Source organism: Oncorhynchus masou, unplaced genomic scaffold (assembly GCF_036934945.1).
Source record: "Oncorhynchus masou masou isolate Uvic2021 unplaced genomic scaffold, UVic_Omas_1.1 unplaced_scaffold_1850, whole genome shotgun sequence".
Lineage (NCBI taxonomy): Eukaryota > Metazoa > Chordata > Actinopteri > Salmoniformes > Salmonidae > Oncorhynchus > Oncorhynchus masou.
In genome coordinates, this window is record NW_027008359.1 from 14,406 (window position 1) to 27,622 (window position 13,217).

Genomic DNA, 13,217 nt, shown 5'->3' on the forward strand with positions numbered 1-13,217 from the left:
GTTAGGAGAGGGTGCTTTAGGAGGATCTGATGGTTCACAGTGTCGAAGGCAGCCGATAGGTCTAGAAGGATCCAGAGGAGAGAGAGTTGCCATAGTGCGGAGCATTCTGGCATTACCACGCACACACTGTGTTTGTTGATGATGTGTGTGTGCTTGTGCGTGTGGCTATGCGGGTGCACGTGTGTGTGTAGTGTCATGACGTGGCCCTCTTTGGGTATAGCGAGTGCCTTCCCCCTCTCTCCCTCTTACACCCAGGTTCTGTTATCTCAGGTCGTAAATTCCTAGAGGAGACTCTCCTCATGGCCAGGCAGTATAGAGAGAGAGTTTCACAGTAGAACAAATTAACTTATTCTACAACACAGAACTTGAGAACTGAACAATATCCATGTTTTGGAGAATGTGTAAACGGCCGGTGGAGAATCCAGGTACGACCGGTCCATTTTGTTTTATGATTGTGACCTCAGGAAAGACAATACAGCCACATTGCCATAATACTGTTTATACAGGAGCCTCCGTTCTGAGGCTTGCATCTAATTATTGTTTAAAATGAATGAGTAAAGATGAAACTATTTGTGAAATGCTGTTATGTGATTTTAAACCTTTAATGTGAGAGAATTGTATTTCTGTTTAAAGTTTCACTAAGTTATTGGCCCGCCCCCATGAGCACTGACATCGATCTGGCGTCATGGGACAGCTTTTCAACAGTTCCGAATAAAACCCCACCTGGAGTAATCCTCTTTAGACCATGCCTACCTCGGTCAGCTGAGGGAGCTAAGGTTTGAGTAGAGACCAGAAAAACCTCAGGACAAGCTAAGGTTGTAATGGTTGCTGAATTCTTAACTATACCACGTGGTTAAACTCTGAGACTATCAGTACCGACAGAATAAGAGCAACTCTTCAATACTAATTACTAGTCTGCAGCTAGGAATTATGTACCATTGAATGCGAAGACCGAAAACCGCCAAAACATCTATCTTTAAGAACATTTCTGAATGGAACTCTGAAGTATCCATTCTAACCACGAAGACTCCAGGGACGCAAAGAGAAGTTCAGATGAACTTTCCAACAGAAAGACGTACGATTCCAACAGAGATCATGACGACACACTGAGCGTAAATATATATACTGATTGCAATTATTCCCGAATGAGTAAGGATTAGCATTTCAATTATTATAATTATCAACTGTGTAGTGTCTTCTGTCTTTTGCACCCTTCTCAGTCCCTTTGTCGACCAAACCGTCATATCGGTTTAGCCCACTAGGGCACATCCTCTATCATTTCCTTGTAACCATATCTACTTTTGTTTGTTTGTTATGCATTTCTGTGATTATTTAGTTAGTAAATAAATGATTAAGACAATTGGTGTATGGATGACTCATAGTGAAGACTGGGTTCGTGCAGATAGCCAACAACTTACGGCGTTTGGAATGAGGCTAACGTGAAGTAAAGAACAATTCATTAATTAGAAGACTAATTGATCAGATATTAAAATATCTGAAAAGTTATATTAGAAAAATTATAACTTTGTAATCTGAAGATTTTCCTTGGTGCCCTGACTTCCTAGTTAACTACATTTACATGATTAGTTTAATCACATAATAATAATTACAGAGAATTGATTTGATGAAATATCAGTCTTCAATTTAATGATGCCAAAGACACGACAGTAGCCTGCAAGTTAAAGAGGAAATGGCTGCTTTAACTCTGTTATAGACTATGGTCTCCTAAATGAAGGCTCTCCTGCATCTGTGTGTGTGTGTGTGTGTGTGTGTGTGTGTGTGTGTGTGTGTGTGTGTGTGTGTGTGTGTGTGTGTGTGTGTGATAAACAATGGTTTTGGCATAGCTTTGTTTTTCCTCACCTCCACGCGTCACATCAGCGCCAGGCTGGGAATGAGCATCTGTCTCCCGGTGATGGCCTTGAGCGCCACGCTGCACGCCAAACGCTTTGTGTCCCGCCTCTACAACAGGTGTGCCTAATTAGCCTTGGTGTGTGTGTGTGTGTGTGAATGTGCACGAATGTGCCTGTGTGTATAGCTCTCTAAAAAGCTCAACTACCCGTCTTGTTAGTCCATTGTTGCTTTGTGTGTATGTGGTTGTGTACGTGTGGTTGTGTGTGTGTGTGGTTATTTGTGGTTGTGTGTGTGTGTGTTTGGCTGTGTGTGTGTGTGTGTGTGTGTGTGTGTGTGTGTGTGTGTGTGTGTGTGTGTGTGTGTGTGTGTGTGTGTGTGTGTGTGTGTGTGTGTGTGTGTGTGTGTGTGTGTGTGTGTGGGTGAAACATTCTCACCATTTACATACTCTGCTGTTAAATCCAAACAGTGTTACGTCACAATGATACAGAAGAAGATTTTACACAGCAGATAATGGTTGGTTGGAACCGCCTATCCCCCAGCCACCCCATTTCTCATTGATAAAATACACATATTGATATCTTCCAGACTAATTGGCTAATAAGGTGCTAATAAGGCCACTGAGACTTGTGTGATGTCCTCTCTTCTCCAGTAGCATACTAATGATGGTTTTGTTTTAACAAAGCGTTTTTCTATTAATGTTGCATTCTGTGGCCACGATTTCTATGAAACATCCACAGTAGATTCATTTATAGCACCTTAGTTATATCACCCCGTAACATAGACTTTATAAGCATTGCTGGAAAAAAAATCCATAACAGCTCATAGCTCCTTTTAGGAATGTGTTGGATGGACATTGGTGGTACAATGCATTATAACACTTGATTCATTCATAATGGCTGATGATCCATATGAGTGAATATAAATGTATGTATGCCTCCAGTGCATCATATATAACTCATTATTGAAAGGTAGTTTAAATGAGTTACTAGTATTATTATTAATTGTCCAGAAGTGACTCACAGAAAGTCTTACCTGTATTTTTCCTCCCATGAAGCCTGTATTTCAGCTCTATATCAACATAATCATACAGTAGCTAATCCCTGGATCAAAGCTTTTTCATTCTGTCAATATTGCTGTTGTTTTCTGGTGTTCTTGTTGCACCACTGAACGAAGTACTGAATGTACTGGTTTGGAGGTGTTGCAGGATTCTTTACAATTAGTTTAGAGGTGTTGCAGGTTTTTTTGTACAATTAGTTTGGAGGTGTTGCAGGGTTCTTGACTATTAGTTTGGAGGTGTTGCAGGTTTTTTTTGTACAATTAGTTTGGAGGTGTTGCAGGGTTCTTGACTATTAGTTTGGAGGTGTTGCAGTCTTTTTTTTTACAATTAGTTTAGAGGTGTTGCAGGGTTCTTGACTATTAGTTTGGAGGTGTTGCAGGGTTTTTTACTATTAGTTTAGAGGTGTTGCAGTCTTTTTTTTTACAATTAGTTTAGAGGTGTTTCAGGTTTTTTACTATTAGTTTAGAGGTGTTGCTTGGTTTTTTACTATTAGTTTAGAGGTGTTGCTTGGTTTTTTACTATTAGTTTAGAGGTGTTGCTTGGTTTTTTACTATTAGTTTAGAGGTGTTGCAGAGTTTTACTATTAGTTTAGAGGTGTTGCTTATTAGTTCATCTACAAGGTCATCTACAAGTCCATGCTAGGTAAAGCTCCGCCTTATCTCAGTTCACTGGTGATGGCAACACCCATTAGCACGCGCTCCAGCAGGTGTATCTCACTGATCATCCCTTCATTTGGCCGCCTTTCACTCCAGTACTCTGCTGACTGGAACGAATTGCAAAAATCCCTGAAGTTGGAGACTTTTATCTCCCTCACCAACTTCAAACATGTGTTTGAGCAGGTCGCTGCAGCTGTACATAGTTATTTAAATAGCCCACCCATTTTCAGTCATCCCCATACTGTTTTTATTTATTTACTTTTCTGCTCTTTTGCACACCAATATCTCTACCTGTACATGACCATCTGATCATTTATCACTCCAGTGCTAATCTGCAAAATTGTAATTATTTGCCTACCTCCTCATGCCTTTTGCACACAATGTATATAGACTCCCCTTTTTTTGTACTGTGTTATTGACTTGTTAATTGTTTACTCCATGTGTAACTCTGTTTGTCTGTTCACACTGCTAGCTTTATCTTGGTTTGCAAATGAGAACTTGTTCTCAACTAGCCTACCTGGTTAAATAAAGGTGAATTAAAATTAAAAAAAATCTAAAAAAAAGTTTGGAGGTGTTGCAGGGTTATTTACTGAGTACTGGTTTGGAGGTGTTGCAGGGTTTTAACTAATAGTTTGTAGGTGTTGCATTTTTTTTTTACTGAGGACTGGTTTGGAGGTGTTGCAGGGTTATTTACTGAGGACTGGTTTGGAGGTGTTGCAGGGTTATTTACTGAGGACTGGTTTGGAGGTGTTGCAGGGTTATTTACTGAGGACTGGTTTGGAGGTTTTGCAGTTTTTTTACTGAGGACTGGTTTGGAGGTGTTGCAGGGTTATTTACTGAGGACTGGTTTGGAGGTGTTGCAGGGTTATTTACTGAGGACTGGTTTGGAGGTGTTGCAGGGTTTTAACTTTTTACAGTTTTTTACTGAGGACTGGTTTGGAGGTGTTGCATTTTTTTACTGAGGACTGGTTTGGAGGTGTTGCAGGGTTATTTACTGAGGACTGGTTTGGAGGTTTTGCAGTTTTTTTACTGAGGACTGGTTTGGAGGTGTTGCAGGGTTATTTACTGAGGACTGGTTTGGAGGTGTTGCAGGGTTATTTACTGAGGACTGGTTTGGAGGTGTTGCAGGGTTATTTACTGAGGACTGGTTTGGAGGTGTTGCAGGGTTATTACTGACTGGTTTGGAGGTGGCAGTTTTTTACTGGACTGGTTTGGAGGTGTTGCATTTTTTTTTACTGAGGACTGGTTTGGAGGTGTTGCAGTTTTTTTACTGAGGACTGGTTTGGAGGTGTTGCATTTTTTTTTACTGAGGACTGGTTTGGAGGTGTTGCAGGGTTATTTACTGAGGACTGGTTTGGAGGTTTTGCAGTTTTTTTTTACTGAGGACTGGTTTGGAGGTGTTGCAGTTTTTTTTACTGAGGACTGGTTTGGGGGTGTTGCAGTGTTTTTTACTGATGACTGGTTTGGAAGTGGTTTTTTACTGAGGACTGGTTTGGAGGTGTTGCAGGGTTTTAACTATTCATTTATAGGTGATGCAGTTTTTTTGTTTACAGAGGACTGGTTTGGAGGTGTTGCAGGGTTATTTACTGAGGACTGGTTTGGAGGTGTTGCAGGGTTATTTACTGAGGACTGGTTTGGAGGTGTTGCAGGGTTATTTACTGAGGACTGGTTTGGAGGTGTTGCAGGGTTATTACTGTTTTTTTACTGGACTGGTTTGGAGGTGTTGCAGGGTTATTTACTGAGGACTGGTTTGGAGGTGTTGCATTTTGTTTTTACTGAGGACTGGTTTGGAGGTTTTGCAGGGTTATTTACTGAGGACTGGTTTGGAGGTGTTGCAGGGTTATTTACTGAGGACTGGTTCGGAGGTGTTGCAGGGTTATTTACTGAGGACTGGTTTGCAGGTGTTGCAGGGTTATTTACTGAGGACTGGTTTGGAGGTGTTGCAGTTTTGTTTTACTGAGGACTGGTTTGGAGGTGTTGCAGGGTTATTTACTGAGGACTGGTTTGGAGGTGTTGCAGGATTATTTACTGAGGACTGGTTTGGAGGTGTTGCAAGGTTATTTACTGAGGATTGGTTTGGAGGTGTTGCAGGGTTATTTACTGAGGACTGGTTTGGAGGTGTTGCAGGGTTATTTACTGAGGACTGGTTTGGAGGTGTTGCAGGGTTATTTACTGAGGACTGGTTTGGAGGTGTTGCAGGTTTATTTACTGAGGACTGGTTTGGAGGTGTTGCAGGGTTATTTACTGAGGACTGATTTGGAGGTGTTGCAGGGTTATTTACTGAGGACTGGTTTGGAGGTGTTGCAGGGTTATTTACTGAGGACTGGTTTGGAGGTGTTGCAAGGTTATTTACTGAGGACTGGTTTGGAGGTGTTGCAGGGTTCTTTACTGAGGACTGGTTTGGAGGTGTTGCAGGTTTATTTACTGAGGACTGGTTTGGAGGTGTTGCAGGGTTATTTACTGAGGACTGGTTTGGAGGTGTTGCAGGTTTATTTACTGAGGACTGGTTTGGAGGTGTTGCAGGGTTATTTACTGAGGACTGGTTTGGAGGTTTTGCAGGGTTATTTACTGAGGACTGGTTTGGAGGTGTTGCAAGGTTATTTACTGAGGACTGGTTTGGAGGTGTTGCATTTTTTTTACTGAGGACTGGTTTGGAGGTGTTGCAGGGTTATTTACTGAGGACTGGTTTGGAGGTTTTGCAGTTTTTTTACTGAGGACTGGTTTGGAGGTGTTGCAGGGTTATTTACTGAGGACTGGTTTGGAGGTGTTGCAGGGTTATTTACTGAGGACTGGTTTGGAGGTGTTGCAGGGTTATTTACTGAGGACTGGTTTGGAGGTGTTGCATTTTGTTTTTACTGAGGACTGGTTTGGAGGTTTTGCATTTTGTTTTTACTGAGGACTGGTTTGGAGGTTTTGCAGGGTTATTTACTGAGGACTGGTTTGGAGGTGTTGCAGGGTTATTTACTGAGGACTGGTTCGGAGGTGTTGCAGGGTTATTTACTGAGGACTGGTTTGCAGGTGTTGCAGGGTTATTTACTGAGGACTGGTTTGGAGGTGTTGCAGTTTTGTTTTACTGAGGACTGGTTTGGAGGTGTTGCAGGGTTATTTACTGAGGACTGGTTTGGAGGTGTTGCAGGATTATTTACTGAGGACTGGTTTGGAGGTGTTGCAGGGTTATTTACTGAGGATTGGTTTGGAGGTGTTGCAGGGTTATTTACTGAGGACTGGTTTGGAGGTGTTGCAGGGTTATTTACTGAGGACTGGTTTGGAGGTGTTGCAGGGTTATTTACTGAGGACTGGTTTGGAGGTGTTGCAGGTTTATTTACTGAGGACTGGTTTGGAGGTGTTGCAGGGTTATTTACTGAGGACTGCTTTGGAGGTGTTGCCGGGTTATTTACTGAGGACTGGTTTGGAGGTGTTGCAGGGTTATTTACTGAGGACTGGTTTGGAGGTGTTGCAAGGTTATTTACTGAGGACTGGTTTGGAGGTGTTGCAGGGTTATTTACTGAGGACTGGTTTGGAGGTGTTGCAGGTTTATTTACTGAGGACTGGTTTGGAGGTGTTGCAGGGTTATTTACTGAGGACTGGTTTGGAGGTGTTGCAGGTTTATTTACTGAGGACTGGTTTGGAGGTGTTGCAGGGTTATTTACTGAGGACTGGTTTGGAGGTTTTGCAGGGTTATTTACTGAGGACTGGTTTGGAGGGAGGTGTTGCAAGGTTATTTACTGAGGACTGGTTTGGAGGTGTTGCATTTTTTTTACTGAGGACTGGTTTGGAGGTGTTGCAGGGTTATTTACTGAGGACTGGTTTGGAGGTTGTTGCAGGGTTATTTACTGAGGACTGGTTTGGAGGTGTTGCAGGGTTATTTACTGAGGACTGGTTTGGAGGTGTTGCAGGGTTATTTACTGAGGACTGGTTTGGAGGTGTTGCAGGGTTATTTACTGAGGACTGGTTTGGAGGTGTTGCATTTTGTTTTTACTGAGGACTGGTTTGGAGGTTTTGCAGGGTTATTTACTGAGGACTGGTTTGGAGGTGTTGCAGGGTTATTTACTGAGGACTGGTTTGGAGGTGTTGCAGGGTTATTTACTGAGGACTGGTTTGGAGGTGTTGCAGGTTTATTTAGGGTTATTTACTGAGGACTGGTTTGGAGGTGTTGCAGGGGTTATTTACTGAGGACTGGTTTGGAGGTGTTGCATTTTGTTTTTACTGAGGACTGGTTTGGAGGTGTTGCAGGGTTATTTACTGAGGACTGGTTTGGAGGTGTTGCAGGGTTATTTACTGAGGACTGGTTCGGAGGTGTTGCAGGGTTATTTACTGAGGACTGGTTTGCAGGTGTTGCAGGGTTATTTACTGAGGACTGGTTTGGAGGTGTTGCAGGGTTATTTACTGAGGACTGGTTTGGAGGTGTTGCAGGTTTATTTACTGAGGACTGGTTTGGAGGTGTTGCAGGGTTATTTACTGAGGACTGGTTTGGAGGTGTTGCAGGGTTATTTACTGAGGACTGGTTTGGAGGTGTTGCAGGGTTATTTACTGAGGACTGGTTTGGAGGTGTTGCAGGGTTTTTACTGAGGACTGGTTTGGAGGTGTTGCAGGGTTATTTACTGAGGACTGGTTTGGAGGTGTTTTATTTACTGAGGACTGGTTTGGAGGTGTTGCAGGGTTATTTACTGAGGACTGGTTTGGAGGTGTTGCAGGGTTATTTACTGAGGACTGGTTTGGAGGTGTTGCAGGTTTATTTACTGAGGACTGGTTTGGAGGTGTTGCAGGGTTATTTACTGAGGACTGGTTTGGAGGTGTTGCAGGGTTATTTACTGAGGACTGGTTTGGAGGTGTTGCAGGGTTATTTACTGAGGACTGGTTTGGAGGTTTTGCAGGGTTATTTACTGAGGACTGGTTTGGAGGTGTTGCAGGGTTATTTACTGAGGACTGGTTTGGAGGTGTTGCAGGGTTATTTACTGAGGACTGGTTTGGAGGTGTTGCAGGGTTATTTACTGAGGACTGGTTTGGAGGTGTTGCAGGGTTATTTACTGAGGACTGGTTTGGAGGTTTTGCAGGGTTATTTACTGAGGACTGGTTTGGAGGTGTTGCAGGGTTATTTACTGAGGACTGGTTTGGAGGTGTTGCAGGGTTATTTACTGAGGACTGGTTTGGAGGTGTTGCAGGGTTATTTACTGAGGACTGGTTTGGAGGTTTTGCAGGGTTATTTACTGAGGACTGGTTTGGAGGTGTTGCAGGGTTATTTACTGAGGACTGGTTTGGAGGTGTTGCAGGGTTATTTACTGAGGACTGGTTTGGAGGTGTTGCAGGGTTATTTACTGAGGACTGGTTTGGAGGTGTTGCAGGGTTATTTACTGAGGACTGGTTTGGAGGTGTTGCTGAGGACTGGTTTGGAGGTGTTTTTATTTACTGAGGACTGGTTTGGAGGTGTTGCAGGTTTATTTACTGAGGACTGGTTTGGAGGTGTTGCAGGGTTATTTACTGAGGACTGGTTTGGAGGTGTTGCAGGGTTATTTACTGAGGACTGGTTTGGAGGTGTTGCAGGGTTATTTACTGAGGACTGGTTTGGAGGTGTTGCAGGGTTATTTACTGAGGACTGGTTTGGAGGTTTGCAGGGTTATTTACTGAGGACTGGTTTGGAGGTGTTGCAGGGTTATTTACTGAGGACTGGTTTGGAGGTGTTGCAGGGTTATTTACTGAGGACTGGTTTGGAGGTGTTGCAGGTTTATTTACTGAGGACTGGTTTGGAGGTGTTGCAGGGTTATTTACTGAGGACTGGTTTGGAGGTGTTGCAGGGTTATTTACTGAGGACTGGTTTGGAGGTGTTGCAGGGTTATTTACTGAGGACTGGTTTGGAGGTGTTGCAGGTTTATTTTGAGGACTGGTTTGGAGGTGTTGCAGGGTTATTTACTGAGGACTGGTTTGGAGGTGTTGCAGGGTTATTTACTGAGGACTGGTTTGGAGGTGTTGCAGGGTTATTTACTGAGGACTGGTTTGGAGGTGTTGCAGGGTTATTTACTGAGGACTGGTTTGGAGGTGTTGCAGGGTTATTTACTGAGGACTGGTTTGGAGGTGTTGCAGGGTTTTATTTACTGAGGACTGGTTTGGAGGTGTTGTTTATTTACTGAGGACTGGTTTAGGTGTTGCAGGGTTACTGAGGACTGGTTTGGAGGTTGTTGCAGGGTTATTTACTGAGGACTGGTTTGGAGGTGTTGCAGGGTTATTTACTGAGGACTGGTTTGGAGGTGTTGCAGGGTTATTTACTGAGGACTGGTTTGGAGGTGTTGCAGGTTTATTTACTGAGGACTGGTTTGGAGGTGTTGCAGGGTTATTTACTGAGGACTGGTTTGGAGGTGTTGCAGGGTTATTTACTGAGGACTGGTTTGGAGGTGTTGCAGGGTTATTTACTGAGGACTGGTTTGGAGGTTTTGCAGGGTTTGTGGTGTTCTGTTCGTTGTTGTTCTCTCATGAGATAGTAGTGTTTTATGTCTCTCTTAGTTCTCAGTACATTTAGCTGTCTGCAGCGGAAATCAAAACCTCTCTCTCGCTTTTATTTTTCTCTCTCTCTTGCTCTCTCTCTCTCTCTCTCTCTCTCTCTCTCTCTCTCTCTCTCTCTCTCTCTCAAATATGAAATGTATCCCCCCCTCTACACTCTGTTCGCTCCCTATTCCCCCCTCTCTTTCTCTGCAAGGAGATATATGACAGACATCTCACACCCCATTTCTCCTCATTCTGCTTTGTCTGTCATATTGCTCTTTTTCCATTCTCTATCAGCTTTGGGAATGCGGGTGCGTGACAATACAAAGACACTTGATGGAACGTTTTATATCTGCATTGTCACAATAACTGAGTGATTTTTGGTAGGAGTCTAAGAGTGAGTGTTGGTAAAGATGTTAAGTGAGACTGTTCTAAACAGAGACATGCAGTTAATGCTGCATTTTGTCTTATATTCAAGAGAGAGTTTTGCCTGTAAGTGTTGAACTGAACTGTGTTAAGACTGATCTCTCTCTCTGTCTCTCTGTCTCTCTCTGTCTCTGTCTCTCTGTCTCCAGTATTTCTGCTGTCTGTTATTGATCTTTCTCATAGAGCTGGTGGCAGGAGTCCTGGCCTACGTGTATTACCAGAGGGTGAGTGACTATGTCTCCACCTTCATCTTTTATCCTCTTGTGTACCCCCCCTGTATTTGTTTTATTTTTAAATACTGATCTATTCATTGAGTCTGGAGTGCAGTTCTGGGACTATCTCCATTGCATTTGAGTGGCCATGTGTGTGCATGCTTACCTGGTGTGTGTGTGATACCTGTGTAATAACCATGTATCTGGAGCCCTAATCTCCAGACAGAGCTCAACCCTGAGCCCTGATCTCCAGACAGAGCACAACCCTGAGCCCTGATCTCCAGACAGCGCTCAACCCTGAGCCCTGATCTCCAGACAGAGAACAACCCTGAGCCCTGATCTCCAGACAGAGCACAACCCTAACCCTTGATCTCCAGACAGAGCTCAACCCTGAGCCCTGATCTCCAGACAGACCTCAACCCTGAGCCCTGATCTCCAGACAGACCTCAACCCTGAGCCCTAATCTCCAGACAGACCTCAACTCTGAGCCCTGATCTCCAGACAGATCTCAACCCTGAGCCCTGATCTCCAGACAGATCTCAACCCTGAGCCCTGATCTCCAGACAGATCTCAACCATGAGCCCTGATCTCCAGACAGAACTCAACTCTGAGCCCTGATCTCCAGACAGATCTCAACCCTGAGCCCTGATCTCCAGACAGATCTCAACCCTGAGCCATGATCTCAACCCTGAGACCTGATCTCTAGACAGATCTCAACCCTGAGCCCTGATCTCCAGACAGATCTCAACCCTGAGCCCTGATCTCCAGACAGATCTCAACCCTGAGCCCTGATCTCCAGACAGACCTCAACTCTGAGCCCTGATCTCAACCCTGAGCCATGATCTCCAGACAGAGCTCATCCTGAACAAGGCAACCCCACTTCACTCTCCTCTGCCACTTAACTGAGGTGTTCTCTCTCTCTCTCTCTCTCTCTCTCTCTCTCTCTCTCTCTCTCTCTCTCTCTCTCCCTTCCCTCCCTCCCCTAGCTCAGTGAGGAGCTGAAGCAGCACCTGAATGAGACCATGACAGAGAACTACGCCCAGCCAGGGAAAGAGGCCATCACCCTGGCCGTGGACAGACTACAGCAGGATGTAGGGACTCAATCTCCCATTAGCCTTTGCTTAGTTTTGCTTGAAGGGACAGGAGGGCCAGTGGTAAAGCTGGTTGATACTAGTTATGGTACATAGTTGTTACACTCAACTCATAAAACTGCTGTAGGATACACACACACACACACACACACACACACACACACACACACACACACACACACACACACACACACACACACACACACACACACACACACACACACACACACACACACACACACACACACACAATCATCCCTGTTCACCTTGAAGCATGTGAGGTTCAATGTTAATCATATGCGAGGTCACATCCACTATATGGGTACAGTATGATGCAAGATGTCAATGCAGTCTGTAATATGTAGTTATGACTACTTGGTTTACAAATGTTTTTTGTGATGTGTTTTTTCTGCCTCTTCATTATGTTGTTGATTGATTTGAATTAGATGTGATGGTTTTCAGACATCAACTAAGTGTAGCTAATGATAAACACAATTCCACTTTTCTTCTTCTGTTGGTCAGTTCAAGTGCTGTGGCAGCAACAACTCATTTGATTGGCTGCATAGTGTGTACATGACCTCGGCTGTGGCGGAGGGCAGGGTGGTCCCGGACAGCTGCTGTAAGACCATCACCACCCTCTGTGGCCGCAGAGACCACCCCTCCAACATCTACAAGACTGAGGTGGGTGGGACCATTGGAAAATCATCATTCAACAGCAAATATGTGCCAAATGGGTTCCAGCAGACTTTAGGGTGTCATAACTGGACTCTACCACAGTAAAAATGTGTTATGTTGTCATTCTATTTCATAGCGATGACAGCAGAGCCCAGCACTGTCAGTGGAATGGAACGGTCCATCATGATTTCAGATCTAACCATTTGTTCATATTTAATGGATCAATACAATTCAAGTTGGATCCTAAAATATTCCTTCAAATAAATCTTTCCAAAAAAATGAATGGATCTCGACATGGAACAATTGATCAATGTTTCAGGACCAGATGGTTGTATTGGGCTAATGTCTGAAATGGGGACAGACAGATGATATGTCCCTCAGAGCTCAACTGTCTCCTTTCTTATTCTGTCAATGAAACTGAAACAGTCAAATACTCTGATTTGGAAAGTCACTTTCGCCAGCAACTTTTCTCTACTTGACAGGCTTTCTTATCAGTAAGGGCTGAGAGAGTAAGAGCTCGGAGAATATTTCATACAATATTTGAGATGCTCCTTTTGCTTTTATCTGTGACAAGCAGGAGAAGTCTGTGCTTGTTTCTCTCTTTCACACACTCACACACACACACACGTCTCGCTCCTTGGTTCCCGCTATCATCATTCCACTTGTCAATGTCACTCCAGTTCAGAGGAGTGAAACTTTGATAAAATCGCTTTATAATTAAACAAAGTTTATATGGGTGGAACTGAAATATTTACTGTGCATTTAGGGAGTCAGC

At 43.8% G+C, this 13,217-nt stretch overlaps 1 protein-coding gene across 1 annotated transcript in view; it reads left to right on the top strand.

Moving 5' to 3' along the window:
- LOC135532385 (tetraspanin-11-like) overlaps positions 1–13,217 on the top strand; it is a gene marked incomplete at its 5' end in the record, with an annotated part of 30,911 nt that overhangs the window by 7,652 nt on the left and 10,042 nt on the right. The window contains 3 exons of the mRNA XM_064959942.1: positions 10,614–10,688; positions 11,663–11,767; positions 12,290–12,448. Coding sequence (XP_064816014.1) covers positions 10,614–10,688; positions 11,663–11,767; positions 12,290–12,448 — 339 coding nt within the window. The remainder of the gene's footprint in view (positions 1–10,613; positions 10,689–11,662; positions 11,768–12,289; positions 12,449–13,217) is intronic.